The 27,806-nt window shown below is 32.3% G+C and overlaps 1 protein-coding gene across 4 annotated transcripts in view; it reads left to right on the forward strand.

Moving 5' to 3' along the window:
• The window catches only part of LOC139529943 (cytochrome P450 3A13-like), a 32,597-nt gene extending 7,520 nt beyond the window's left edge, over nt 1-25,077 (forward strand). For 3 of the 4 annotated variants that reach the window (XM_071325933.1, XM_071325934.1, XM_071325932.1), the window contains exons 2-14: nt 9,204-9,300; nt 10,321-10,373; nt 10,762-10,858; nt 11,419-11,535; nt 16,178-16,266; nt 16,919-17,073; nt 17,941-18,062; nt 18,809-18,914; nt 20,554-20,717; nt 22,541-22,629; nt 23,302-23,439; nt 23,913-24,075; nt 24,639-25,077. In XM_071325933.1, coding sequence (XP_071182034.1) covers nt 9,204-9,300; nt 10,321-10,373; nt 10,762-10,858; nt 11,419-11,535; nt 16,178-16,266; nt 16,919-17,073; nt 17,941-18,062; nt 18,809-18,914; nt 20,554-20,717; nt 22,541-22,629; nt 23,302-23,439; nt 23,913-24,075; nt 24,639-24,725 — 1,477 coding nt within the window. In that variant the 3' untranslated portion in view covers nt 24,726-25,077. Of the gene's footprint in view, nt 1-1,896; nt 2,190-9,203; nt 9,301-10,320; nt 10,374-10,761; nt 10,859-11,418; nt 11,536-16,177; nt 16,267-16,918; nt 17,074-17,940; nt 18,063-18,808; nt 18,915-20,553; nt 20,718-22,540; nt 22,630-23,301; nt 23,440-23,912; nt 24,076-24,638 lie in introns of those variants that run through there. The other variant, XM_071325931.1, reaches the window with a different exon arrangement.
• The last annotated feature ends 2,729 nt before the right edge of the window (nt 25,078-27,806 follow it).

Genomic DNA, 27,806 nt, shown 5'->3' on the forward strand with positions numbered 1-27,806 from the left:
GGTGTTGATCTCTTGGTTACCAGTTTATGAAAGCCAAACAGCAATGTTAACAGGCATGTAGTCTAGGTTACACGGGTGTCTCGTCAAATATAAATCAAAGTACTAAAGTACTGAAAATCGGATGACCGCAAGTTCTTGTGGATGGTCCGACAAGCACTTGTCTCAGAAAAAAATATCACATCTCTTTATCTAAAAGTGAGGTTAATGTAAACAAATTCTGAGACAAGTCAGTCGTGCGTGGATGATAAATTAGTGACAAGGAATTCCACCTCACCATAATAGCTATTATCATGATTATATTGTAGTGATACAAATCAGTATACTCTGGTTTGTTGCTATATATTATATCAGAAGTCCATTAGTAGTCACGGCTAGTAATGGAATTCTGAGTATATTAATATTTGTATATTACCGTACTAACATGTAAATATAATGTTCACACATGTGTATATAATTATATTCTGCTATATTAATAATAGTGCAGTGCAAGTGCATGGTCGACACTCTTCTGTAATAATTTGATTTTTCTAATTGATTGGATTTGAGTAGGCATTCATATTTTTCCGCACAATATTTAATCCCCCATGTACAGTAGAGTTATCGATCATTTAGAGAGCACAAGGGTCGATAACTCTGCATGAGAGATGATGCAAACGTTCTTGATATATTCTTCCGCATGCCGTGTGCGTAGATATTAATGATTTTTTTACTTTTAATTTTAATATTATTAGTTTATCTTCTAAAACATATTTGATGAATATTCATTGAAGAAATGAATTTATAACAAGCGATAAGGAATGTTATTTTGCAATCGATGATTTCTGCGTATTTATCATGTTTATAGATCGGTTAAAAACCTAACACAAAAGTTAATTTATGTAAATCTAGACGACAGCAATACACCGATATACCCACACGGTCATCCGCTGTAAAAAAAAATAGAAGTGGTATGATTGCCAATAAGACAACTCTCCGCAAGAGATCAAATTTTCAGTAGAGTTACCATACGAAATATCACGTAATAATAATATAGGTTCGCACTTTTATAGCAATTTTACTGGACTTGAATGTGGCGAATCAAACTATTGACAAGATTTGACGAAGTAAATCATTTCAAGAATAATATGAATAAAACATTTCTTGAACAATATATTATCTTGTGGGTACATGATATTATCTTGTGGGAACAATATATTATCTTGTGGGTACAATATATTATCTTGTGGGAACAAGATATTATCTTGTGGGAACAATATATTATCTTGTGAGAACAAGATAATATCTTGTGGGTACAAGCTATTATCGTGTGGGAACAATATATTATCTTGTGAGAACAAGAACACTTTCTTGTGGGCACAATATATTATCTTGTAGGAACAAAATATTATGTTGTGGGAACAAGTTAAAAAAACATTTCTTACATGGCCTCATTCTGCCACCGTAGATTAGAGGATTGAACAAACTGATAAACATAAACAGTAATTTCAACCAATATTCACAATCTTTTTGTTACTGCATGCTATCATAGATACTTTTTTTTAAATAAACTTATACCAGTAGTCTCCTTATCACGAACATCTAAAATAATCAACTGGCAAGAAACAATAAATACATTGACCGCAGTTTGTCAAGTTTTTTGTATTTAATTGTATTGAATGCGTGTATCTGGAAGTTCCTGATCTTTTTTTAGTATAAACCCGTAAAAAAGGTAACAAACCCGGATGGTTTATGAAATTTGAAGCAGTCTTTTAATGTGTATTCCTCTATCTCCAACCTAGCCCAATCTTTCTCTAATAAACAAATATAAACATAAACAATTAATTGATGGTGGATGTTAGATATGGTTCAACAGGTGTCCACCGCCGGGCCAATATATATAAATACACGTATCTCTTTATGAACAAGGAACATGAGGAAGTAAAAAAGAAATAATGTTTGCTTTTTGTTAACCTATTAACAATAGATCGTACTTATTATAATGAAACATTAGATCACATTTTTTTTCAAGTATTTATAAAGATGATCGACAGATCTAACTTATGTATATAAAGCTTAGCTTACTCAGGTGTAGCGAGCAAAACGGTTTAAAGGAAGACAAGTTTTCTTTGTAAATAGTTAGTATAAAAAATGGAATGTGTAACGTCGTTTATCTTGTTCGGGATTGTTTTTACTTTTCTTTTAATCTTTATGTAAGTATAAATCTGTATTTTTACAATTTGTTCTTTTAGAATATTTACTTTATAAAGAAACCCCCATACACCAATTTTATTTTTAAATCCATATATATATGCAAATTCAAATATTAATCTCTATAGAAATTTCATAAAATTGATATCTGTGTCGGGAAACAAGTTGTAGTCGTTATCGTGTTACATATGTAATATAATGTGTCAATGGCGGATCCAGGGGTTTCGGGGGTTGGATCCCCCTTTTTGTCGATCACAGCATTTGACTGGGGGCATATTGTTGGACCCCCTTATTATTCTAGGTTTTGACTCCTCCCCCATTTAATTTCTGGATCCACCTCTGCTGTGTACAATGTGTACCAATATAGTAACTGTTGTTGCTCATTATATATTGATGTTTATATTGATTGCACTTAAGGATCTTATATTTGTAAGAACTGTAACTACACAATCATTATGACTTTTGTTATAAAACATGTAAGATATGATACCAAACTATTTATGGACGAAAAACAGTTTTCTACTCTTATTGCAGTTTTTTTTTAACGTAAAACTGTATCAAAAGGTGTGTATAAATAATCAACTATTCAGTGGCGGATCCAGGAGGGGGGGGTTCCGGGGGTGCTCACCCCCCCCCCTTTATTTTTCCGATCAATGCATTTGTATCGGGACATATGTTTTGCACCCCCCCTGCACACCCCCTTTGCCCTGGGTTAGCACCCCCCCTTTCGAAAATTCCTGCATCCGCCCCTGCTATTTCTACATTTAATCTGTCAAATAATAAAAGATAAATTACAAAAGGTAGATTTTAATGAATTATTTACTAAATAGTGAGCTCAGGGCACCATAAATGATACAAGATAATTAGTAGAAGCCAATAAGAATATCGCTTCGTTTGTTTTAAAAACTTACTTAATCGTGCAATGTTACAAAACACACAATCTTCAACTTCAATAACCTTGGATTAAATACATACGAAACAAGTTTGGAAGGAACAAATTATCAGTCAACCCTGAGACTACTATAAGAAAATAAAATAAAACGATGTTTAAGAAAATAAAGATCCATACACAGAATTCTGTTATTGAAAAGTACAGATTTATAACACTTGACCAATAATTATATATATCTTAAAAGAAGATTGACCCGTCAGCTCGGTCTTTAAACTTTGCAGATGGTTTTTTGACCCATGAAGAGTATATCAACATGGACGTTAAAATGAATTTATGTAGGGACACTACACTGTTGTAAATAACTTTAGATAAATATACCTTTTTTCTAAAATTAATCCGACTTCAAAATTCTACAAAATGGTTCTATCATACTCTCAACCTTGCCCTGTGTTTGAATCTCATTATCATCTTTTAAATCTTTTTCGAGCTAAATCTTCCTTTCGAAAAGAATAGTCTATCATTTATTTTATTATTTTCAATTCTCATTCAAAGGGGGTGTTTAACGACCTTGACCTCGACAAAAGCGGGTCTCGCAGTGTCTGAATATTAATGATGACTTTGAAACTTATTTATTTATAATCGATTCATCATCATATCCATCGTCTACACTATGAAAGTGACATCAGACCATTTAATGTATTATACGTGAGATTAAGGGACATGATGGGTCTGTATGTGCAAGTAGTGTGTTTGTAAAGACGTGACAAATCATTTAAAAAACACAAAGAAGATATAAAGAAAGTAAAGGGTTTGCAAACATAATTATGAAGTAAACATTGTATGAGTGTAAATCTAAAATAAAACTGAATGTCTTCAGCTGTACGTAGGTTTAGAATATAATAATATGACTGAATGAAATACCTGCAAAAAAAGGGGGGGGTGTATAACGCGATGAAACTTCAGTTAGACAGACACTGCGCTGAGATGACATTCTAAGCGGGTCCTCAGATAAGACCTTATGGGTTATCATTTGGAGTTTTATTTCTATTGATTTCTTTGAATTCATTATCATCCTTACTAAACATTATAATTACAAATCTAAATGACGAACAAAGGTTAGGGAAACGCGAATAAAGTATTACAAATGAAGATTTTTAACATTCACAATCATTGAATAGAACGGCATGTAGGTAGCACATGTCAACATAGACGATGTTTTTGCTGGTACTGTACATAAAAAATGGAGTTAAATTAAGAAAATCCATGAAACAACACAATATTTTCAATGTGTATTCTCTATGACACAATGTTTCAATGTAGCATATATATATATTCCTCTAAGACACTATATATTTCATATACATGTGCTTTGTCCAATAAAACATTTGAAAATATATTCAATGTATGTTAGAAAGTTATACAATGTATGAAATAACGTACTTTGAGCTTAAAGATTCATGTCCTTCATATGTTAAAGATAGGTATCATTTTGTCAAATTGATAGACATAAAAAGAGAGTGCAAATGAGACAACTATCCATGCAAGTCACAATTTGGTATGATTATGTATGATTTGGTTAGAATATTATATGGAACCGCGCTACAGTGTTGAATAACCAATGATGTTATGAATAGTCTCCTTTAGATGTATTATATTTGCTACTCATTAACATAGATATGTCATGTACATGCAGTTGCTAAATCTGATATCTGATTAATTTGATCTGATATCCACTAAATTATTATCCACAAGTTCTTAAATCTGGCAGTGTAAAGAAATGTTTGTCTTTTATTTCAAGCAGAAGAGCAAGGACATTTAGATAAACATTAATTTACCAGGGGCAAGCTTGTGCATTAACCTTGACATTATTTTGATTTTTGATATATATTTATACCTTATCTAGACATATTAAGAGACCGTATAATTTGGATGGTTAAACGTTTTTATTCACCAATATTGATTACGAGAAAATCTTTTCAATGCAATTAAGTAGATGCGTAAGATAAAAACAATATTCAGACCTCCTCTTGCGTGCACGTATGGACAAATTCTAAGAACAACAACACAGTTACATCGTATATTATATTGACTCGAATTTACAACTAACATGCATGTATATGTCATTGTGTGAACCAAAGACATTTAAAACATTTTTAACCTCTTTAAGAATAGAAAATGAAGTGTACTATCATATTGAATTTCATATTTTTTTTGCATTTATCACAAGTTTATATAAATTAAAAATCTCTTGTCAAAATATAGATACAAGAAAAGTAAATCTTTAAATTCAAATTACGTATTGTAGTGAAATTCATATTGCCAGTCTAAATATAAGATGAGAATGTTATCTTAAGATTGATCTCGGATAGAATAGGACGCCTTTACATTTACAATACAAAGACATATATAATGAACCTTATCTATACACGAGTACATGGAAAATAAAAAAAAGCGAAAAATAACATTTTAATACGATTGTCTGTTTGGAGCAGTTGTAGGCGTGAACCAATCTAGCTATGCGTATTTTCCATTTTTTTTTGTCTGCGTTGTTTCAGTTTACCAAACATACTCGGTAAAAAACGGTTGAAAAGCACAGTGTTCCCGTTATCCATAGAATGGTATGATGTAGCACGTGATTTCTCCACCATGCCAGTGAGATTTTCAATTGTCTTACATTCAAGGTTGGCATGCAACTTTGTGTCTGTAAATCCGTTTTAGCTAGCAGTAATGTACTACGAAGTGGTTAGAAAGGGCTTCTCCGGTAGTCTTGGCTGTCTGATTCGTCGTAGGGACAGCCAAAGCATACCGGGTAAAGTGATTGTATCTAAAGCCCAGTAGTCAGCACTTTTTGTGCTGACATGAATTGTCATTGATATGGTTATATTTATAGTCCTGGTATCTATGATGAGTTTATTTGTAAGGACAAGAAACTTCTCAAAGCTGTTTGATTCTTCGTAGAAACTGTCACGGCATACCGGTTTAAAACATTATTAATGACATGAACCTTCCCAAAGCTGTCTGATTCTTAATAGAAACTGTCAAGGCATACCGGTTTAAAACATTATTAATGACATGAACCTTCTCAAAGCTGTCTGATTCTTCGTAGGAATTACAAAGGCATACCGGGTAAAGTAAAGAATGATGATAGCTCACCCATATGTTTGATATTGTATACTTTACATGTCTGTCCCGAGTCTATCACTAAATGGATGCTGTTGGTTGCTGTCTGTCACGTTTGTTTTGGGGTTATTATTTTTCCATAAATCAAGCCGTTTGCTTTCTTATTTTGAAAATTATAAATGTTGTAAAGTTTATGGCCTTTGGGGCTCATAATTGGAAATAAAATATCTTCTTCTTCTGTATTTTTTTTCATAAATCAAGCTGTTTGGTGTCTTGTAATCAATCATACTGTGGTATAGCTCATTATGGTGTTTGCGTTAAACTTTCCTCCTTGCTGAAGGTGCACGTTGATCTTATTTTGCCAACATTTACCCTTTTTGGTGGATAGTTCTTTCGATGGCAATAATACCACATCTTCTTATTTTATACTGATAAATATTATTAATTCACATTACGCAAACGCTTCAGCCTGAAAACAAGGAGATTATAAATAAACGACGCCTGACGTTCATGCTACACATACTTATATTTCAATACGAATATACTTAATTCTGTATTTTGTCTAGTCATGTAAGGATCCTATACACTGTGGGTGATAAAAATAATTATTATTTCTTACTCGTAATAAATATATACAACTAGCCCAATGCTTCAAAAACCGTGGACTTCAGCTACTGTCATAAAGGAAAAGAATTAAATTAAAGTGAGATTAAACATAAATAGAGAAATCATACAATAAAATCATTCACTGGTTTACGTTGAAGTATTTATTAGGATTTTAATGATATCAGTTATTTTAAGGATTTAGAATTCTAAATAAAAAGAAAGTAAGCACTATATTTTCACATGGTGATTTTGTATATCCTACATGAGTGTTCCCAAGGTTTGTATATCCTACATGAGTGTTCCCGAGGTTTGTATATCCTACATGAGTGTTCCCGAGGTTTGTATATCCTACATGAGTGTTCCCGAGGTTTTGTATATCCTACATGAGTGTTCTTGAGGTTTGTATATCCTACATGAGTGTTCCCGAGGTTTGTATATCCTACATGAGTGTTCCCGAGGTTTTGTATATCCTACATGAGTGTTCTTGAGGTTTGTATATCCTACATTAGTGTTCCCGAGGTTTGTATATCCTACATGAGTGTTCCCGAGGTTTTGTATATCCTACATGAGTGTTCCCGAGGTTTGTTTATCCTACAGGGGTGTTCCCGAGGTTTTGTATATCCTACAGGAGTGTTCCCGAGGTTTTGTATATCCTACAGGAGTGTTCCCGAGGTTTTGTATATCCTACATGAGTGTTCCCGAGGTTTGTATATCCTACATGAGTGTTCCCGAGGTTTTGTATATCCTACATGAGTGTTCCCGAGGTTTGTTTATCCTACATGAGTGTTCCCGAGGTTTGTATATCCTACAGGAGTGTTCCCGAGGTTTTGTATATCCTACAGTAGTGTTCCCGAGGTTTTGTATATCCTACAGCAGTGTTCCCGAGGGTTCCCGAGGTTTTGTATATTCTACATGAGTGTTCCCGAGGTTTTGTATATTCTACAGGAGTGTTCCCGAGGTTTTGTATATCCTACAGGAGTGTTCCCGAGGTTTGTATATCCTACAGGAGTGTTCCCGAGGTTTGTATATCCTACATGAGTGTTCCCGAGGTTTGTATATCCTACATGAATGTTCCCGAGGTTTGTATATCCTACATGAGTGTTCCCGAGGTTTTGTATATCCTACATGAGTGTTCCCGAGGTTTTGTATATCCTACATGAGTGTTCCCGAGGTTTGTATATCCTACATGAGTGTTCCCGAGGTTTGTATATCCTACATGAGTGTTCCCGAGGTTTGTATATCCTACATGAGTGTTCCCGAGGTTTGTATATCCTACATGAATGTTCCCGAGGTTTGTATATCCTACATGAGTGTTCCCGAGGTTTGTATATCCTACATGAATGTTCCCGAGGTTTTAAATATTTAATACATATACATTCCTTCGCTGATTTAAGTAGAAGGTTTTATCCGGATGTTACTTTAACCATATTGTATTGTCAATTAATTACAAGATGTCTTTACACAAAACAAAATGAAACATTACATATATTTTAGACAATATATGACAGTCAATTTGATTTAAATATGTGCTATTTGAAAAAAAAGTCCAAACATAGCACAACTCGAGTGTTATGTAGGTAGTTTTCTTTCTTCGAAAGAAAACTCTTAAAATGTTCAGATTTAGACAAACCGCTTTATTGAAATTATGCAATATTGTTTACTGCTATTCTTTATAACATACAGTTGGTATCATAAAAGACATCATAAAAATCCAAAAAGGATACCGTTAGTGTTTAGCCTTACACACAGATCAGATTAATGGTTTCTGTTGTAGGTACCGAGAAACCAAACACTAACAAAAAGTTTTCAGCGTTCTTGAAACATTTTCCACATTCATATTTTAAAACAAGAATCTGTGAGATTGCGTCTGGACAGGTCGCCTTGCACACTACTTTTAGTGCAGACAATTAGCTGTGTCTCCTCGTCTTAAACGAACAATATTTTCTCTTTAAATTCTGGTTTAGTGACATAGTATTAAAAAAAAACAGTCGGTATTCCAACGGGCACTGGTTATGCACTCTACTGGCCGACTCATTTTTAGTTTTTTTTTACAATATCCTTCCACAACAGAAGAATATAGAACAGCACCAAGGTCTAAAGTGTCACCGACATATAAAACGATGATACCCTTTCTCTAAATAACTCACTTTAGGGAATGCTTCCATCTCATATTCATGCGAATTTGATGTCAATGAAAAGTAGAAAAATGCCTGTCATTTTCGAATTCTTTCCGTCTGTGTTGGTTTACTACTTGGTACTGTAAGTTTTAAACATCGACAAACAATGTTGTCTGTCATTTGATTTGAAAACTCTAGTACTAATCGATTGTTCATTGATTTACATATGTGTTGTTTTACGTGTTTAATGGTTCCTTTGAATGTTTGTTTCTTTTTTTCAGATATATGAAGAAAGCTCATAGTTTTTTCCAACGACTTGGTATTTCGGGTCCTCAACCTGCACCCTTTTTGGGAATCTTCCCAGAATATAAGAAAAAGGTAAGAATAATTATGAAAAATGTTAAGATCTATTTCTGTTTTGAGCTGAAAGACAACTTATAGAGCTAAACACCAACCCTCGAAAACTGAAGATTTGGTAATGGAAATTAAACACGAACTGAGATGGTACAGACGAAACAATATACATTGCATATATATTCCAATGAAAACTAACGCTTTGGCAATACGAACTCCTAATCGACCACTAATTACTTACAAATTGAAACAGAAACCTTGTATTTATAATCTTAACGCAAGGCCACTGAATTCTAACTCATTGATGATAATTATTAGATATCTGAACAATGAGAAATAAAGCTGGTTTTATACAAATTAGATATTAGGCCACTGAATACCTACGCATTGATGATACTTTCTAGATATCTGACCAACGAGAACGTATATGACCTACAGTGGTTTACTTTTTACAGTTTGTGACTTGAATGGGGATTTGTCTCATCGACACTCAATCAACATCTTCTTATATCTAAAAAGTCGATGTTATAACATTAGATATTAGGCCACTGAGTACTAACAAATACTAACGCATTGATGATACCATGGAAGTATTATATTGGTCAATATAATACTTCCATGCTTAAACCTAAGGCATTGTAATAAAATAATCAAACAGATCATGATATTTTGTTTTTAAATCCGAAGATGTCTTTTCGCTGGATAGATATGTCATACCTTTACAATTCAGTAGAACATCAATCATGTTAATAGAATTTATCATGGTCGAGTATTTCTATTGGGTGATTCTCTGTCAATTTGTATTAGTCGTTAAATATTACGTGACATTAATCCATTTCTTATAAACTTGAAACTTGAATCTTTTGTTTCGCAAAGTCCCCAACTGGGGTTGTTGAATACAAACAAATAACACACACACGACAAAGCAATGTATAATGCATGGAAGCAATGTCAGAAGCATTTCATGCAAGGGAATAACATACTTTTATTTGATAACTGAAGATCTTCGATACAGTATAACTGTTTTTGTTTTTTATTTGACAGGGTATAACAGAATTAGATTTGGAACTGATAAATAAGTACGGCAATGTTGTTGGGTAGGTATTTTATTCTAATGTAAGAAGTGGTATGATTGTCAATGAGACAACTCTTCACAAGAGACCAAATGACACAGAAACAAACATCCATAGGTCACTGTACGGCCTTCAATAATGAGCAAAACCCACACTTGCTTCTAGGGATTGAAATAAAACAAGGGAATCATGATCAGATTTCTATTGGTTTATTTGATACAAAGTTTGACAGCACTTTTTTTTTATTATTATTTACTACATAAATTTTATGATTATTAGAACTTATAGTATTAGTCAAATACCTAGCATTAAAACATGAACATTAATAGATATAAAACGGATACAAGTGTAACAGAATAATAATTATACCATATGATATATTTAGAATACATTATTCATATATTATGTTTAGGATTTACCATGGACATAAGCCTGTAGTACTGGTAGCTGATCCTGAGATGATTCAAGATATATGCATAACAAAATTCAATAAGTTCAAAAATAGGAAGGTATGTCCACCAAATATCTACAGTATATATACAGGATTAAAACTATCAAGGTTACTGTTTTTTTTTCTTCTCTAAAAGCAGTTTGTCCATTCATGTCATGCAAATTTGAACATGTAAGAATATAAATTGGTTTTAGTACCAACAATTTCTCTGAGAGAAACCGTTACCGGGTGTACTGGAGACCGAATGTAGAACCGATTATATATTACACACAAGCACCTCCTGAGATTAGTCATAACTATATAGCATATATATATGATCATTTGTGCCATGGCATATGTAATAATAACACAAGTTGTAATATCAAAATTTCATATCAAAATGTTTCCTTTGAAATTGTGCCCAAATCATAAGATTGACTACAAAACTTTCGAGCATGATTTTTGTACTCAGACTCTGGAATCTACCAATCAAAATAATGGATTGGGTGTTGATTAAGTTAAGTTTTATGACCGAGAGTCCAGGATTCAGAGTGTGAAATAAATCAGTTACAATAAGTATGATACACAAGCCAAGTGGACCGAAATAAGATATATTTTGACTCGTGTTTTGTCTTGCAGGTAAATTTAGATCTAGGACCTTTATTAAGGAAAACAGTGGCACTGTCTGATAATGGCCAATGGACGTTTTTACGGGAACATATATCAGAAGTGTTTAAACCAAATTATTTGGAGCAGGTAAGACATTTCTATCATTATCATTTCATTTCATTTTAATTATAAATTTTTAATGTATTTTCTAATAACTAATTTTATCATTTTCTCTGAATGTTCTTAAATACCGGCCAGTTTTACGGCAGAGCACACATTTGGTGTCATTGGTTTGTTGCCCTGGCATTATGCTACCTTTCTGCAGCTAATTATTTGGGATCGCTCAAATAGTTTGTCCACAATATATCTAAACGAAGCGACCGAAAAGATTGTCATAGTTTTTCGGGAGTGTGCTCAATGCCGAAAGTTGTTACAACAAAGTTTTACGACAGAGCACAATTTTCGTGTCATTAGTTTGTTGCCCTGACTTTCTATGTTAGTTTCACGTTTAGTGTGTATTCACAGCATTCGTCTTCATGTAAAATTAGTAAGTATATTAGGATAGAATGAACAATACGTGTACGTATCTTATTTTTAGTTTAACTGTTACGGTAGATAGTAAATAGTTTCGACATTGTCCGATTGCTATTGTTAAAAGTTATCATGACAACCAATTTGAATTCTTTTTCACATTTTGCGTTCATTAATTCAATATGAAAGACACTATAAATAGACAAAGATTTTCAGAGATATTTTTAAAAATGTATAAGCTCTCCCAATATTAGTCCAAATAATTATGACGTCTTGGGAGGCTATTTTAAAAGTTTGCTTTGCCTTCCTGCGTCGACGTAAGGCGTCAAAGAAAAAAAATATAATAGCCTTTCAAGATGTCATAATTATTTGGACTAGCCCAATATATGTTTCTATGACTTTTATTAGCTCACCTGGCCCGAAGGGCCAAGTGAGCTTTTCCCATCACTTGGCGTCCGGCGTCCGGCGTCCGTCGTCGTCCTACGTCCGTCGTCCGGCGTTAACTTTTACAAAAATCTTCTCCTCTGAAACTACTGGGCCAAATTTAACCAAACTTGGCCACAATCATCATTGGGGTATCTAGTTTAAAAAATGTGTCCGGTGACCCGGCCAACCAACCAAGATGGCCGCCATGGCTAAAAATAGAACATAGGGGTAAAATTCAGTTTTTGGCTTATAACTCAAAAACCAAAGCATTTAGAGCAAATCTGACAAAGGGTAATATTGTTCATCAGGTCAAGATCTATCTGCCCTGAAATTTTCAGATGAATCGGACATTTCGTTGTTGGGTTGCTGCCCCTGAAATGGTAATTTTAAGGAAATTTTGCTGTTTTTGGTTATTATCCTGAATATTATTATAGATAGAGATAAACTGTAAACAGCAATAATGTTCAGCAAAGTAAGATCTACAAATAAGTCAACATGACCAAAATGGTCAGTTGACCCCTTTAGGAGTTATTGCCCTTTATAGTCAATTTTTAACCATTTTTCGTAAATCTTAGTAATCTTTTAGAAAAATCTTCTCCTCTGAAACTACTGGGCCAAATTTAACCAAACTTAGCCATAATCATCATTGGGGTATCTAGTTAAAAAAATGTGTCCGGTAACTCGGCCAACAAACCAAGATGGCAGCCATGGCTAAAAATAGAACATGGGGGTAAAATGCAGTTTTTGGCTTATAACTCAAAAACCAAAGCATTAAGAGCAAATCTGACAGGAAGTAAAATTGTTGATCAGGTCACGATCTGTCTGCCCTGGAATTTTCAGATGAATAGGATAATCGGTTGTTAGGTTGCTGCCCCTGAATTGGTAGTTTTGAGGAAATTTTGCTGTTTTTTTGTTATTATCTTGAATATTATTATAGATAGAGATAAACTGTAAACAGCAATAATGTACAGCAAAGTAAGAACTAAAAATAAGTCAGTATGACCAAAATAGTCAATTGACCCCTAAGGAGTTATTGCCCTTCATAGTCAATTTTTAACAATTTTCTTAAAATTTGAAGATTTTCAATACCATTTTCCACAGAAAGTACTGTTATAGATAGAGATAATTGTAAGCAGCAAGAATGTTTAGTAAAGTAAGATCTACAAACACATCACCATCACCAAAACACAATTTTGTCATGAATCCATCTGTGTCCATTGTTTAATATTCACATAGACCAAGGTGAGCGACACAGGCTCTTTAGAGCCTCTAGTTCCTTATAACGTTGGTACTTTTTTGTATTGAGTTTTCTTGTTAAGTGAATAAAATTGAGAATGGAAATGGGGAATGTGCCAAAGAGACAACAACCCGACCATAGAAAAAAAAACAACAGCAGAAGGTTACCAACAGAACTTATTTTATTACCCGAAATACCCCAATGAGCTCCTCATTCTCGACTCCTAGGAGTCGAGATTAAGAATTGAACGATGGACACTAAGTGCGTGAATTTTTCTTGCTACCTGATTGGAAGATATCACGAGACGTGAATAATTAAAATTTATTGATTGGTTAGGACAATCCAAACCAAGTAAATGTCCTTCAATCCCGTAGAGTATCGAATTTGTCGTCTCTATTTTAGCAATTAGATTTTACACAGCTAACTTTTATCTATAAATAGACGAATCTTCTGGAGTAAACAACAACGTTAAACGATACTACAAGTTCATAACGTGTGACCCTATCACGTGTGTGGTAAAATTTGTTGATTGATGCACGTGGCTATTCTAGTAAATGAATTAATCTACAAAGCGAGAGCTCTTTCCATTTTCATCAGCTAAGAGTCGAATTTAGCACTTTTTGAAAGGCTATCGCTTGTTACTCTTTATGTTAATTTGTTATTTATAAACTAATAAGAACTTCCTTATCATTTACAATAGTTTCAGTGTGCAAATAAACTTTTATTAATTCCTCTAAATACTTATACAAGTAATGTCGTCAGGTACACTTTAAGTTATTACCACGTTGAACCTAGATAAGAAATGTTGGATATATTAGTTCATATTTTGGTTTGAATAAAATTCTTTTCCTCTTACATTATTTAAGAAAGTACATTTTGTTGTTATGACATAGTTAAATGAGTTCGACCATAATATTTCCTTTGATGTTTAAAATTCATTCCCACGAAGCTTCCTATAAAATCAAATGAAGAAAAAGTGATCTATAGATCTATCGGAAATCAAGAAAAACTTATTAATTTTTCGGGATCCGGGAAAGAATGCCTTTATGGAATTCGGAAAGACTTCTCTACATGTACCACCCTTCATAATAGAAATAGCAAAACCATTAACAATAACTTACAGACCATTTATAGCAATTATTCGCAAATATGTTGGAAAGGTGAGCAATATAAATAAAGGACAGGAGGTATAATTGCAAGTTAGGCAACAACCAAAATTACTACGACTGCATTAAAATTCATGAATACTCTTAAAAAGAGTTGAGTATGTTAATGAAGCAAGAAAAGGGTAGAAAAGAAAAGCCCAGAAAATATTCATAAGAACATGATATTTCTAAAGGTTCATCTACAAAGTCCGTGTATTCTCAAGAGTACAACCTTGAATAAAGTGCAACATTTTGAAAACCAAAAATACAAACTATTTAAGGGCATCCAACAATACAGGACATTCAACCAAATGCGTCATTTAATGTAGGACTTGATTTTCAATGTTTTATGTCTTTACACGTAATAAGAAAATATCTATTTACACCTTTAAATGTTATTTCACCGCTGACTTCCTTGTAGATATAACTGTTTCTATCATGCAAACACTTCTTTTATCATCCACTTTAAATACTTTCCTTAAATCTTAACAATGGGGATTATAGTTATAATCTTAAGTTACAACCTGTTTTAGTGTATATTATCACATTTATGATTTATCATATTCAGAAAAATTACGAAACGTTATCAATTTACATTATTCATAGGGAAGTTCATGACACGATAAACATGATAAACTAGATTACACAATAAATAAAAAAACACTTAATTGTATTTCTCAAAGATTACCAAGAAGATTGTGACACAAACAGTTCAAGGAAATTGAAAAACAAGAGTATCGCGTGCTTTAACTGGAACTACAAAAAATGTGTTTAAATCAAATATGTGAGAATTGATCCAACAGTATACATGGTATAGAAGAAATATGTGGTCTGAATTTCCTTTATTGTGTTAAAAAAGGGTACTGTAAACAATATTGATGCACTATTGACGTATACTCCCCGTCACAATTTATTCAGAACTTAACTGATAGTGGGACTAAAAGTTGTAGATAATATTTGTTTTGCGAATTCTTATATATATCTTATACCATTTTTAATAGTCAAATGTTCCTTATTAGAAAAATACAGCTATTTTTAAAACTCGCGTGGAATACAATAGACCAAATTATGAATTACCATTAACATAACATTAACAATGTTCAACGTAAGGTACTTAGAAAAAGTAACATTGTTTATTACAAAATATACTAAGAATGGGAAGATACACCGACAGAAAACAGCCAAAACTTTAAATTTAAGAAAAACCGTGATAAATAAAAAGTAAAACATGGTTCGAAAATGTTGAATATAAACACTAGTTATTGCTTTTTTGTTTGGCTCTGACAGAGTGGAATGAAATAAAGCGCGTTTATAGCAGTAGTTTTGGCGCACAGCACTTTTCAAACAATGTCAATATGTGCAGCTTGATATATACTTGTTTGGCCTGCATCATGGAAAGAAGTTAAGCTACGAAAATGTGATTGAATGAATGCATTTCTTTTATCAACAGATAACAGGAAAATTGTTACAATCAACTGAGCACCTGATACACAACATAGAAGAGAAATTAACAGCTGAGAATGATTTCGACTTTCAAGAGTAAGAATACATCATATAGTAAGATCTTCGATATAAGGAACTGTGAGATATAAACAGTAATGAGACCGAACACAATATTGCCTGAATAAGTTAGGTGTGATCCTGGTTTAGGCGAACTATTTTGTGGATTAAACTCACCAGGTTTAATGTAACAAAACAAAAAACTGAAAAAAGGGTCGTTATATATTTGATGTAAATATACGTAAGTACGTTAGTAGATATCATATATGACAAAAAGAGACCGAAATGAATTGTCAAATGCGTTGAAGGTCAACTTTGCACGAGGGGATAACAATTTAGTTTCTTAACAATTTCTTAATATATCGACGAATATTTTAATAAAGATATGCTATAAATAATGTTAGTAACGTAGCATAAGAATTAAATGAAATAAATCTCTTGTCATGGAAAATAATGCAGTGCATATATATATATGCATGGGCAAAGCAAATGCAACAACATTAAATAAAATAAAAAAAATAATATACCTAATTGTGTGTAAAAATTTTAATATTTAAAAAAAAAGCAACAATTAAAAGAGCGAATGATGAATTGCACACTTGTTTATGTGAAATATATGGGGTAATCGTGTATTTAATGTAAGTTCAATGTACCAGGATTTGTTATGAAAGTTATATTAACGTGATTGTAGGTTATGTTTGGCCTTTTCCGTTGACTCGCTATGCAATAGTTTATTTGGATACAATGTGAATTCCTATAAAGATAAAGAAGACAAGACTGTCAACATGATAAAGAAAGGGTGGATGGCTGGAACAGCAGGAATAGCCAGACCTGCAGTGGCTTGTGGTAAGGACAGTAATTTATGTGAAACCTAAATGTATCGCAAACATCACGCAAATCTTGCGGACCTAAAAAAAGTATTATTTGAATTAAAAAAAGTCTCATTAATATTATTTTTACATTTTTACATCTATTTAAAATATATTATTCATTGCTTATATATATATACATTGTCGTTGAAGTAATTTTTATTTATAATATAAACTGATAATTTTGTTTAAAAAATGAGATTCACAAACCGATCCTAATACTATCTATAGTCTGGTTTACATTGTAAGCAAAGAGTTGGCAACACCGATTTTTTTCTGAGAATGGGTCACATGCTCATCGGAAATCTTTGGATGTCATGACGCGGGTTGATCTAGGCCGCTTTAGTTAATATTTTAGTACACTTATCTACATTATATTGTTAAACATATTTAATTTAATAATGTTGATGACGACGACGCCGCCGACGACGACGATAGTAGTCAATTCTCCCGATTATCAGAACAAATTGACTCAGGAAGTACTTAGAAATTAATCATACAAAGTTCACTTTAATGTTTTTTTTTAAATTTAAGAAACATATTGAAAATATAACCTGCTCGTGCATGTTCGGAATATACATACTTCTTTAACATGAGTGTGATCCCCAAACAAAAACTTATCTAAGAGAAGGAACGACTTATATTGATATCATGAATTGGTTGATTGATGCATAGTCTCTCAACTCACTAGTGATATGTTATATATCTATAGATTTCCAGAAGAGTCGTCTGAAATGAAATTTTACCGATTTTATTCCATACCTTGTTGTTAGTTTTTGGTTGTTACCTTGAAGTGTTTCTTCTTCTTCGAATTATTGCTTAATCTGTAGTTATATCATTTCAGCTGTTTGTCCAGCGATGACAAAGATATTTTCTGCCTTTAGTTACAACGCAATCCCAACCGATGTCAGAAAGTATCTGACAAACCTTGTTACAAAGAAGATGAAAAAGAGGCATACGGAAGGGGTGAGATTTGCTGTAGGGATAGATTGGTTCTTGATCTGTTAAAGCATTGTTTATTACAAGCTAAAAAGGCCCTTGCACTGTATTAAAATCAGTGAGGGAGGATAATAAAAAAAATCCAACACGTAGTAACGTCCAAGTAGACAATATTACTTCATAGAAAAAGAAAGAAAGAACGAAAAAATGTTGCGTCATTATTGTATCTTTCAGGACTTTTAACATTAGAAATGTAAGAGAAGTAGTTATAGTAATTGTTGATAAGGACGAATGTGGAGAAGTAGTTACATAAACATTCGAAACTAAACGTCGTAATCAAATGGCAGACTCAAAAGCTCAAACACATAAAACGAATGGATAATAACTGTCTTGGTACAGGCATTTGTAATTTTTTGTATAACATGATAATTGTCAGTATTACATAGTAACTTACTGTTGAATTATATTGTTTGTATAAATTGTTGGTCCTCAATGCTCTTCAACTTCATACTTTATTTGGCCATTTAACAGTTTTTGATTCGAGCTTCACTGATGAGACTTTTGTAGACGAAACGCGCGCCTGGCGTAAATATATTATTTCAATCCTGGTATATATGATGAGTTTATTTACATAGTAATTGTTTGTATTACAAAGTTATTATTTGTATTACACAGTAGTTGTGTGTATTACATGGTAACTGTCTGTCTTACACAGTAATTGTTTGTATTACATAGTAATTGTGTTCATTACATTTGAATGTTTTGTATTACAGGGACGAACCGATTTACTGTCGTTTATAATGACTAGCAGTAGAAGACGTTCTATCATAGTAGATAGTCAAAACAATACGACAAAATCAGCCGAAAATATGGCTTCAGGTAAAGTATTTGTTTTTCATAAATGAGGCCGTTTTTTAAATTGATTAGTTTTTAATAACTTCCAAGTATTTTAATACTGTATAGATTTTGCTCATAACTGAAATCTGTACAGTCATTTATAGTTGCTTAAAAACTGTCATTTGAACTCTGTCTCATTGGCATTCGTACCAATCTTCTTATTGTAGTATACAAAACTTGACAGCCATGTAAATATATATTCGTTTCAGTGATCCTGAAATTTGAGCCAGGGGAATATGAAACATGTTTAACCCCGCCACATCCTGTATGTGCCTGTCACAGGTTTGGAGTCTGTTATTCATTGGGTTTCTTTTGTTGTGGTATATCATATTTGTTCTTCGTTTATTGTTTTTTACATGAATCAGGCTGTTAGTTGTCTCTTTTGATTTATTTGTAGCATATGGTATGGCCTTTTCTCATCATTTGTGACGGCCGTACGGTGGGCTATAGTTGAACTAAGTCATTTTGTCTCAGGTGCAGATTTGTCTCCTTGGAAATCATACCACGTCTCCTTAGTTTTATACAACATCAAAGAAGGTTACTAAATGAAACAAAAAATAGCAGAAAACATGGTTACTAGTGTAAGACCCATTTTTTTCAAAATCAAATTGTCAGTTATATTTAACAATAACAGGGAAAAAAAACAATGAATTTATTGAATCCCTCGTAATTTTTCACATTTTGGTAATATATATGCCACGAATTTATCAGAAGATGCGGCGGCAGATTTGCGAATGAGTGTTTTGCAAATTAAAAGTGTCCAGTGTTTTTAGTTAGATGTTTTAGTTAGATCAGTTGATGCTGGTAAAAAAGTTCCATACTGACCAGTTTGTTGTACATGGTTTATGCACATATCACGTCACAGAAAATATCGTTTGCTGCATCTCTGCATCGTACTTGACAATGTTAGAAGTGGGAATATTTCTGATTGATGAAATACATTCCAAAAGATAATATTCAGTTGTTATGTATCAATTATATTATTTATTAAACATTAATTTGTTGATTTCTAATTCTATTTCTTACTGATTTGCGTGAACATGTAATATGTCAAGGCGATTCATAACTCTGCTTTCATGTGAAAATAACAAATTATACTAAACAGTCAATGTAAACATACTAAAATTACTACTCTTTTCAATTTAATTTTGAATTAAATGTTTATCATATCATGCATTGCAATTGACACTAAACAAATTTGGCATTGAGATGAGTTGAAAATTGACCTTCCTTGGTATTCCATAAAATACGTATTACATAACACAAGAAAATTGTTTATCATCGTGGAATGACATACACTCACAAATGCTTAAAAATTTTGATAATTTATGTGGGGAATATAATAAAGTTGGGAAAAACACATATTTTTAAATTGGATAATAGTCATTGATGCGTTCAGTCAATGAAATTCAAAACATGGTAATTTTAAATAATATTTCAAGTACTGCGTGCGGGTTTAATCGATTTACATTACATATTTTATTAATTATTGGTTTATAATGTGAACAACTGTAATTTCGAGAAATGTTTAATAATATTATGGAACAGTCATGTGTTCATCATGCACTAACATAAATATTTTTGAAATTTGTTATTTATAATTTCACCATTTATTTTGCAGATTACAGACTTTCAGAAACAGAGATAGTTGCTAATTGTTTATTCTTTTTCCTGGCCGGCTATGATACAACTGCTAGTACCATAGTGTTTACGCTATATTGTCTGGCCAAACATCCGGAGTGTCAAGATAAAGTATTATCAGAAATATCAAATAATCTATCGTCTGTAAGTATAAAGACATTAGCGACGATTCATCATTTTTTATTTTTTAATAAGACGGTGGTCAGTGGTGTCTTTTTTCTCCAGTCATGAGGGTTGTATATTTTCGCAAACCCATACACTGTGTCTATAATAATTGTGACGTTTTGGATTTAAAAGAACTTAATCTATGTTTAAGGAGGCTCGCGGGTATAAGATTTTCAGAAAAGAAAAAAAAACATTTATTTTTCTTTACAAATTTTATTAATTACCTTTAGTAGTTGTTACTTCATCATATGGTGCAAAAAAATCATTCCGAAAAATCAATCCGTGTGCCCAAGGTGACTTTTAAAATGTAGATATCATTGAAAGAGCTCCAAATTATCTACCACTTTTTCTCCTATGAGTTCAACAGAAAAAAAGGACATTAACAAAAATGTATGCTTCTTCTTACGAAGGCAGATTGTGAGCGTAAATGAACGGTGACCCCATTTTTTTATTTTATTTTTCTATTAAGTATAAGATAAAGTTCATCTATAGAAAAATATAGCGAAATCCTCCTATATAAAATTTAAAAAAATGATTTAGACCCACGAGTCCCCTTAAATGTTTTGGAAATACCTTATTACAAATGACATAAAAACTTTGACTACAATCTTTCTAAGATAGAAAGACTTTTTTTGGAAGTGTGTATAATTCATTGAATACCGGTCATTACTTCAATTGTTCTTTTCTAATACATAATTTGACACTAAAATATGAGAGTCTAAAATGTGGTTCTAAAATTGAATATCCCACGGTTTAGTTTCGGGATGTGGTGTATCTTTTGGTTCATTTACATTTTTCTTATGAATGCACGAATAAACCAGCCCTGAGTTTTTTTTCATATACAATACTAACGCATCAACTAGTTATTGTTGCCGCTTATTGAATTCATGAAGGAAAAACAAAGATCTTGAATCTTCAAACCTTTACGCGAACAGCACATATATTTAGACAATATACGTATAGTGTCTTGAAATATGAAATTTATTTGTATGAGGCTTAGAAACTGGGAAAATGCGAGGTTGTACCGAGCATTTTCCCGTTTCGTGCTGAATACAAATAAATTTCATATTTCAAGACACTATACGTATATTGTCTTTATACTGAAATCGATAAAAAAAAAAAAAATATGTAACAAATTGTTGTTAAAAAAAAGTGTTCGGAATTTCCCTAATGGGGTACCATTTTGGGGTATTTCCCTATGAGCGTAGTCCCGGCGGTAAGACATTGACCTTTTAAGGAATTAGAAACGGAAAATGAACTTAATTAATAACATTTAAAAAACATGGTATATAAATTACCAATTTGAAGACATAACAAGTTTAAATTCATAAAAGTTTGACCATTGTTACTACACGTTATCGTGGTTGTGACATGACTTTGTTGATAAAAAAAAAAACAGTTCTGGTAAGTAGGCGGGGCTTATAGGTTAGTTTAGGTCATTGACGTATAAAGCTAACGTTTATACGTATAGCTTTATCTGTATAGTAAAATAGCTGATTGCAGTATAAAATCGGGTAACAATACAGCCTTTGGAATGCTTTAACAACCGAGACTACACAGACAAGAACAATGAACTCAATGGAGACAACAAAATAACTGGAAACAACATCTACATTTAAACAACCAGTTAACATAAAGAAATTGAAGAATCAGCTTCTCCTTGTAAGCTTGTCCCTGTTCATTTAATACCAAGAACATAGTGTTATAGTAGTCTTAGTTTTATATGACCAAAATTAGAGAAAGACCAATAAATCATTTGATAGATGTTTACATTAGGTATAAGATTTCATTATTTTTTACAGGAAAATTTGTCATATTATGATATAGAAAATCTACAATACTTAGACATGATTCTGAATGAAACATTGCGTATATTTCCTACTTATCTAAGGTAAGTCGAACGTTTACTGAACAGGATGGGAATGGCATGAGAGGAGTGGTGATGTTAGTGGAATGTTACTCATTTAAATTTAAATTTGAACTCAATTCTATGAAGAATATTGCAATGTCTTAAGTTTAGGTGCTTTTCACAATATTCTTCTGGAAAATATATACCTAATTTTGTTTTGATTAGGGACTTTCCGTTTTGAATTTTCCTTGGAGTTCAGTATTTTTGTGATTTTACTTTTCACTGGACTGGAAAGTTCATTCATATAAATTTACATTTTCTACTTTTTTCGTTTCATTAAAGGTGAATAAGCAATATGAATTTAATGCCTATTTAAAATTGAAATTAAATTAATCCGAGTGGAAGACTTTAAATACATTTATGACAAAAATTGTTAAATATTAAACTATAAATCCGGATGTAAAAAACATTTTGCGTGGGGAAATACTGGAAAATACTTTTAACTGTAACGCACACAATCCACTCCACATAAAGTTTACTAACTGGTAAATTATGTCTTATAAGGTTTGGTACGCTGTGTTGTTACTTCATATACAAACTGCATATTTCAATGATTTAACTATATATTAGCGCTTTTCAAACAGGCAACATTTTAGAGTATACTTCGCGAAGTATTCAATGATTTATTAATTAGCAGATCATAATTAATCGTAGGTATGGTAGAGCAGTAGGAGAGGATACAGTCATTAAAGGAATCAAATTTCCTAAGGGAACTGAAATTCAGTTCCCAATATATGCTATACACAGAAATAAAGATATCTTTCCTAATCCTGAAAAGTTTGATCCTAACAGGTATGTCATACATATGTTTAGCGTGAAACTGAAATATATATAACCAGCTGACACTGAAATATGTGAAACTGACATATGCATAACTTTAAACTGAAATATATATAACCAACTGACACTGAAATATATAAACAACAGAATATTGAAATATAAATAGCTCGAAACAAAAATATATAGAAGGTGACACTGATAATATATGTGACCTTACATTGAAATATATAGAAGTTAACAATGAAATAATATAATATAACCCGATACTGAAATATATAGAAGTTGACACTAAAAATATACATCACCCGACACTAAAATATATAGAAGTTGACACTGAAAATATATATAACCTGACACTGAAATATATAGTATGGCAGGGTTGTTTGGTTTCAATCAAAATGAAGGCATGGAATGGTGAAAATTATCATTTTGAAACGATACCACATCTTTCTTTTTTATATGCATATTTTCTCTTATATTTTTAGATTTAGCAAAGAAAACGTCTCTAAACGTCATCCAATGTCTTTCATACCTTTTGGTGCTGGCCCGAGAGATTGTTTTGGACAATCGTATGCTAAACTTGCAGTTAAATTCGCTGTTGTGTCTTTGATCCAGAAATATAAGTTTTCACTTAGCTCAAAACAGAATGTGAGTAACAATATATTGCAAGTTCATGTTATTTAATGGGCTACATTTGTCATACAGTTATACATTCCCTTTCACCAATACATTTGAAAAAAAAGCAAATCCATGGGTATTTGTTAAAGTTGAAAATTAACTGTTTAAATGCCGTGGATGTCATAAACAAGCATGCACATAAAATGTAGTAAACATTGTCTATGATTTAACGTGGCATTTGACACCGGCATATACAACCTAAATACAACACTGTCTCAGTATTGTTCATGATCATATCCCTACAATTTAAGCGAAATATATGTTTTTAAAATAGTTCCTGACAAAAAGAGAATAAAAATTTGAACTGGAATTGCTCAGAAAACAATTTGAGTGATGTTTTAAAAACCTATCCTTTTTATATATAAACTTATAAAAAAGAAGATGCGGTATGATTGCCAATGAGGCAACTCTCCACAAGAGACCAAAATGACACAGAAATTAACAACTATAGGTCAAACTATTCATATACAGAGGACAATGTGAACCGATTGAAACATAGAATGTAGAACTATTGATTTTTCTCTCCTTTCTAGGATCCTCCCACTTTAGCAAAGACGTTTTATTTGAGACCAGAAAATGGGTTGTGGCTCACAGTGGATAGAAGAACAGCTGATCTATAAACTTAGAAATAGTGTAAATCCATATTACTAAACTATGTATGAATTGCTTTACAAGTAATATTAATTATGTAAATTCATATTAGTGTACTTTGTATGAAATACTTTACAAGTAATATTAATTATGTAAATTCATATTAGTGTACTATGTATGAATTACTTTACAAAAGGATAATTGTATGTAATGCAAGTGTCATGAGAAAACTGCACACATTGTATATATGTATGTTTGTATAAATTTAAATGAGACGGCTGGAATATAAATACATGCAATCATATCAAAGACAATCATCTTCATTATGATTCATAGTTTTTACATTAAAAACAATTTTTCATTAAAATATTTTAAGTATTACTGAGATTTTTATTCATAACCAGGAATAGTGCCCAGTGCTGTGGACAACATATCATACAGTTTATATTCCTTCCAAATGGGTAAAATAAGGCCAGGCCGAAACGAATTTACACCTGCGAAATTCAAGGGCATATTTGGACAATTCATTTTGAAGTCGTTTTCATTCATTCTGCCTTGTTTGAGTAATGATGTAATGGACTTTTGTTTTGTGTAGACACATAGTTCAGTCTCTTAAAAGTAGGATCAAAACTCTTTAAGGATACCAGTCTTATAGTTTGGTACAGAAGACGCGAGTTCCATCTATGAAAGACTCATCAGTAACGCTTGAGTAGAAAAAAAATGGACACATAAAGAACAACACTAACCCCAAATTCAGAATAGTTTTGTCAAATTGCAAAACTGATCTATGGTAGAAAATCTTGAGTATTTTGGGCAATCAAAGTTTTAAAATATTTAATTTATATATACGACAATATTAAGTAGCAATGCATGTCAACACATAAGTGGAGACAACTGAGCTTGCAAAACCCGCGAGTGTAAACATCTATCAGCAGTGGCACCAGCCCTGTGGATTTAAACAAACCCATCCACGATTCAAGGTTTATATTTATGCAAACTTAAATCGCTCAAATTACAGAATGGACGTTTCAAGAATTAAGTTAAAACCTCAAATCACGTATAAAAAAACCATTAAAACATTGAACGAAATGAATCAAGAGAATTAAAAGAAAATTTTTTTTTTCCTTAATGGCATTTTTAATACAACTCTTTATTCCTGACTAGCAGGCTAAACACTATACAGTTCGGATCTTAAATTTAAGAGAAGTCAGTAAAGCATGACATTGATATCGTGTGACTTTATTTTGGTGGATTTTATTTTTTTCCCCAAAAAAAATCAAATCTATACCAAGTTTTCTATTTGAGTGTATGTCATTTGATACTTTTAAGAATCAAATACGAAGGTACAACGTATGTAGATGTATGGCGATGAATCATGAAATAAGGTAACCAGAAATTAAATATTAAAAAGTACTCCGAGGAAAACCCCAAAAGAAAAGTACTAATCAAATGGCAAAATCAAAATCTCAAACACATCAAGCGAATGAATAACAACTGTCATACTCCTGACTTTGTACAGGCATTTATTTTTGTAGAAAATGGTTTTAACATACTTTTGTCGGATGGCTATTATGCAACTATAAAAGCATTCTTATACCATGTATGTAATAGTTAAATTTCATTAAAAATACCAGGCATAGTTTTTTTGAACACCAAACATGCACTTTGTTTATATAATTTGAACTCATAAGTCAAACTGGAATCAACAACAGTCGATTGGCAAACAAATACATTGTTACCAAACATTCAAATATAAAATGTCTCACAAGTTGTGCAAAATACGCTTAACGCAAACTATACGTGTGAGAATAGCCGGTACCTTTTGTAAGTGTTTCGAAAAATCAATATTTTACTAACAGAAAATTTACAGAAAAAGAACATATACATGAGAGTGCCAGAAAAGGAATGTCACCAATTGTCTCGGCAAGACTCTGGCAAACTTACGCCTTGCCAAGGAGCCTGTATGGTATTGAGGTCTTAAATTATACAAAGTCTGACATCACAAAATTGGAGAGACTGCAACTACAAATATGCAGACAGATACAAGGCCAAAAAGAGTTGCTAGTGCTGCCAACTATTGTCTACTTGGTATAGAACCAATACAGTCAACTGTGGACCGACTGCTACTCACTTTCTTTGGAGGCATAATTCAAGACAATACCAGCATAGAATACAGAATTATAGAAAGGCAACTTGTAATGTCAAAACAAAATGCAAATACGTTCATTAGTAGATTAGAAACTGCTCTATCAAAGTACAAACTGCCAAAAGCTCAGGAACTGCTATTAGTCAAACCAACTAGAGAAAAATGAAAACAACTGTCAAGTGTGCCATTCAGGATTATTGGGCAGAGAAATGGGAGATGGAAAAATCGGAAAAATCTACAATGAAATACATTAACATTAAAGCAAGGCCAATTGGAAATCCTCACCAAATATGGAAATTCACCTCAAATAATACCTTAGAAGTCAAAAAAGCAGAAATAAAAGCAAAGCTTATAACAAGGGTTATAAAAGCAAAGCTTATACACTCCAAGTAGATAGAGCCAAGTTTAGTAGAAATGTGGAGCAGGATATGTGCCTATTATGTAATTCAGCTACAGAAGATACAGAACACTTTATGCTAGACTGCAATGCACTGAAAACCGAAAGAGATGAACATTTAACAACACTAAAATCATATGTGAAAAACAATATAGGCAACAAGATATTCGAAAAAATTGTGAATGAAGGACAAATGGTGCATTTTATTCTAGACTCATCATCTGAAAAGATCAAGCAAATAGTTAACATCAAATATCAAAATATCAGAGACATTGACAATATCACACGAACTTAATGCTATGGTCTACATACAAAACGAACAACCCTGTTGAACAAGAGTTAAATTTGCCTAAATGAACTATATTAGTCTATCAAGTGAAAGTAGGAGTTTCTTGGTTTATGGTGTTACTGTACAGGTATTATTACTTTAAAAGTTTAAATGTACAACTGTAAATAATGTACATATTTAATACTAACCTAAATAAATCCCATTTTGAGTTACCCTTAGAAAAGGTGAACCTACCAGACAGGAACAGGTTATAAATAAACTCATCATAGATACCAGGC

Source organism: Mytilus edulis, chromosome 7, assembly GCF_963676685.1.
Source record: "Mytilus edulis chromosome 7, xbMytEdul2.2, whole genome shotgun sequence".
Lineage (NCBI taxonomy): Eukaryota > Metazoa > Mollusca > Bivalvia > Mytilida > Mytilidae > Mytilus > Mytilus edulis.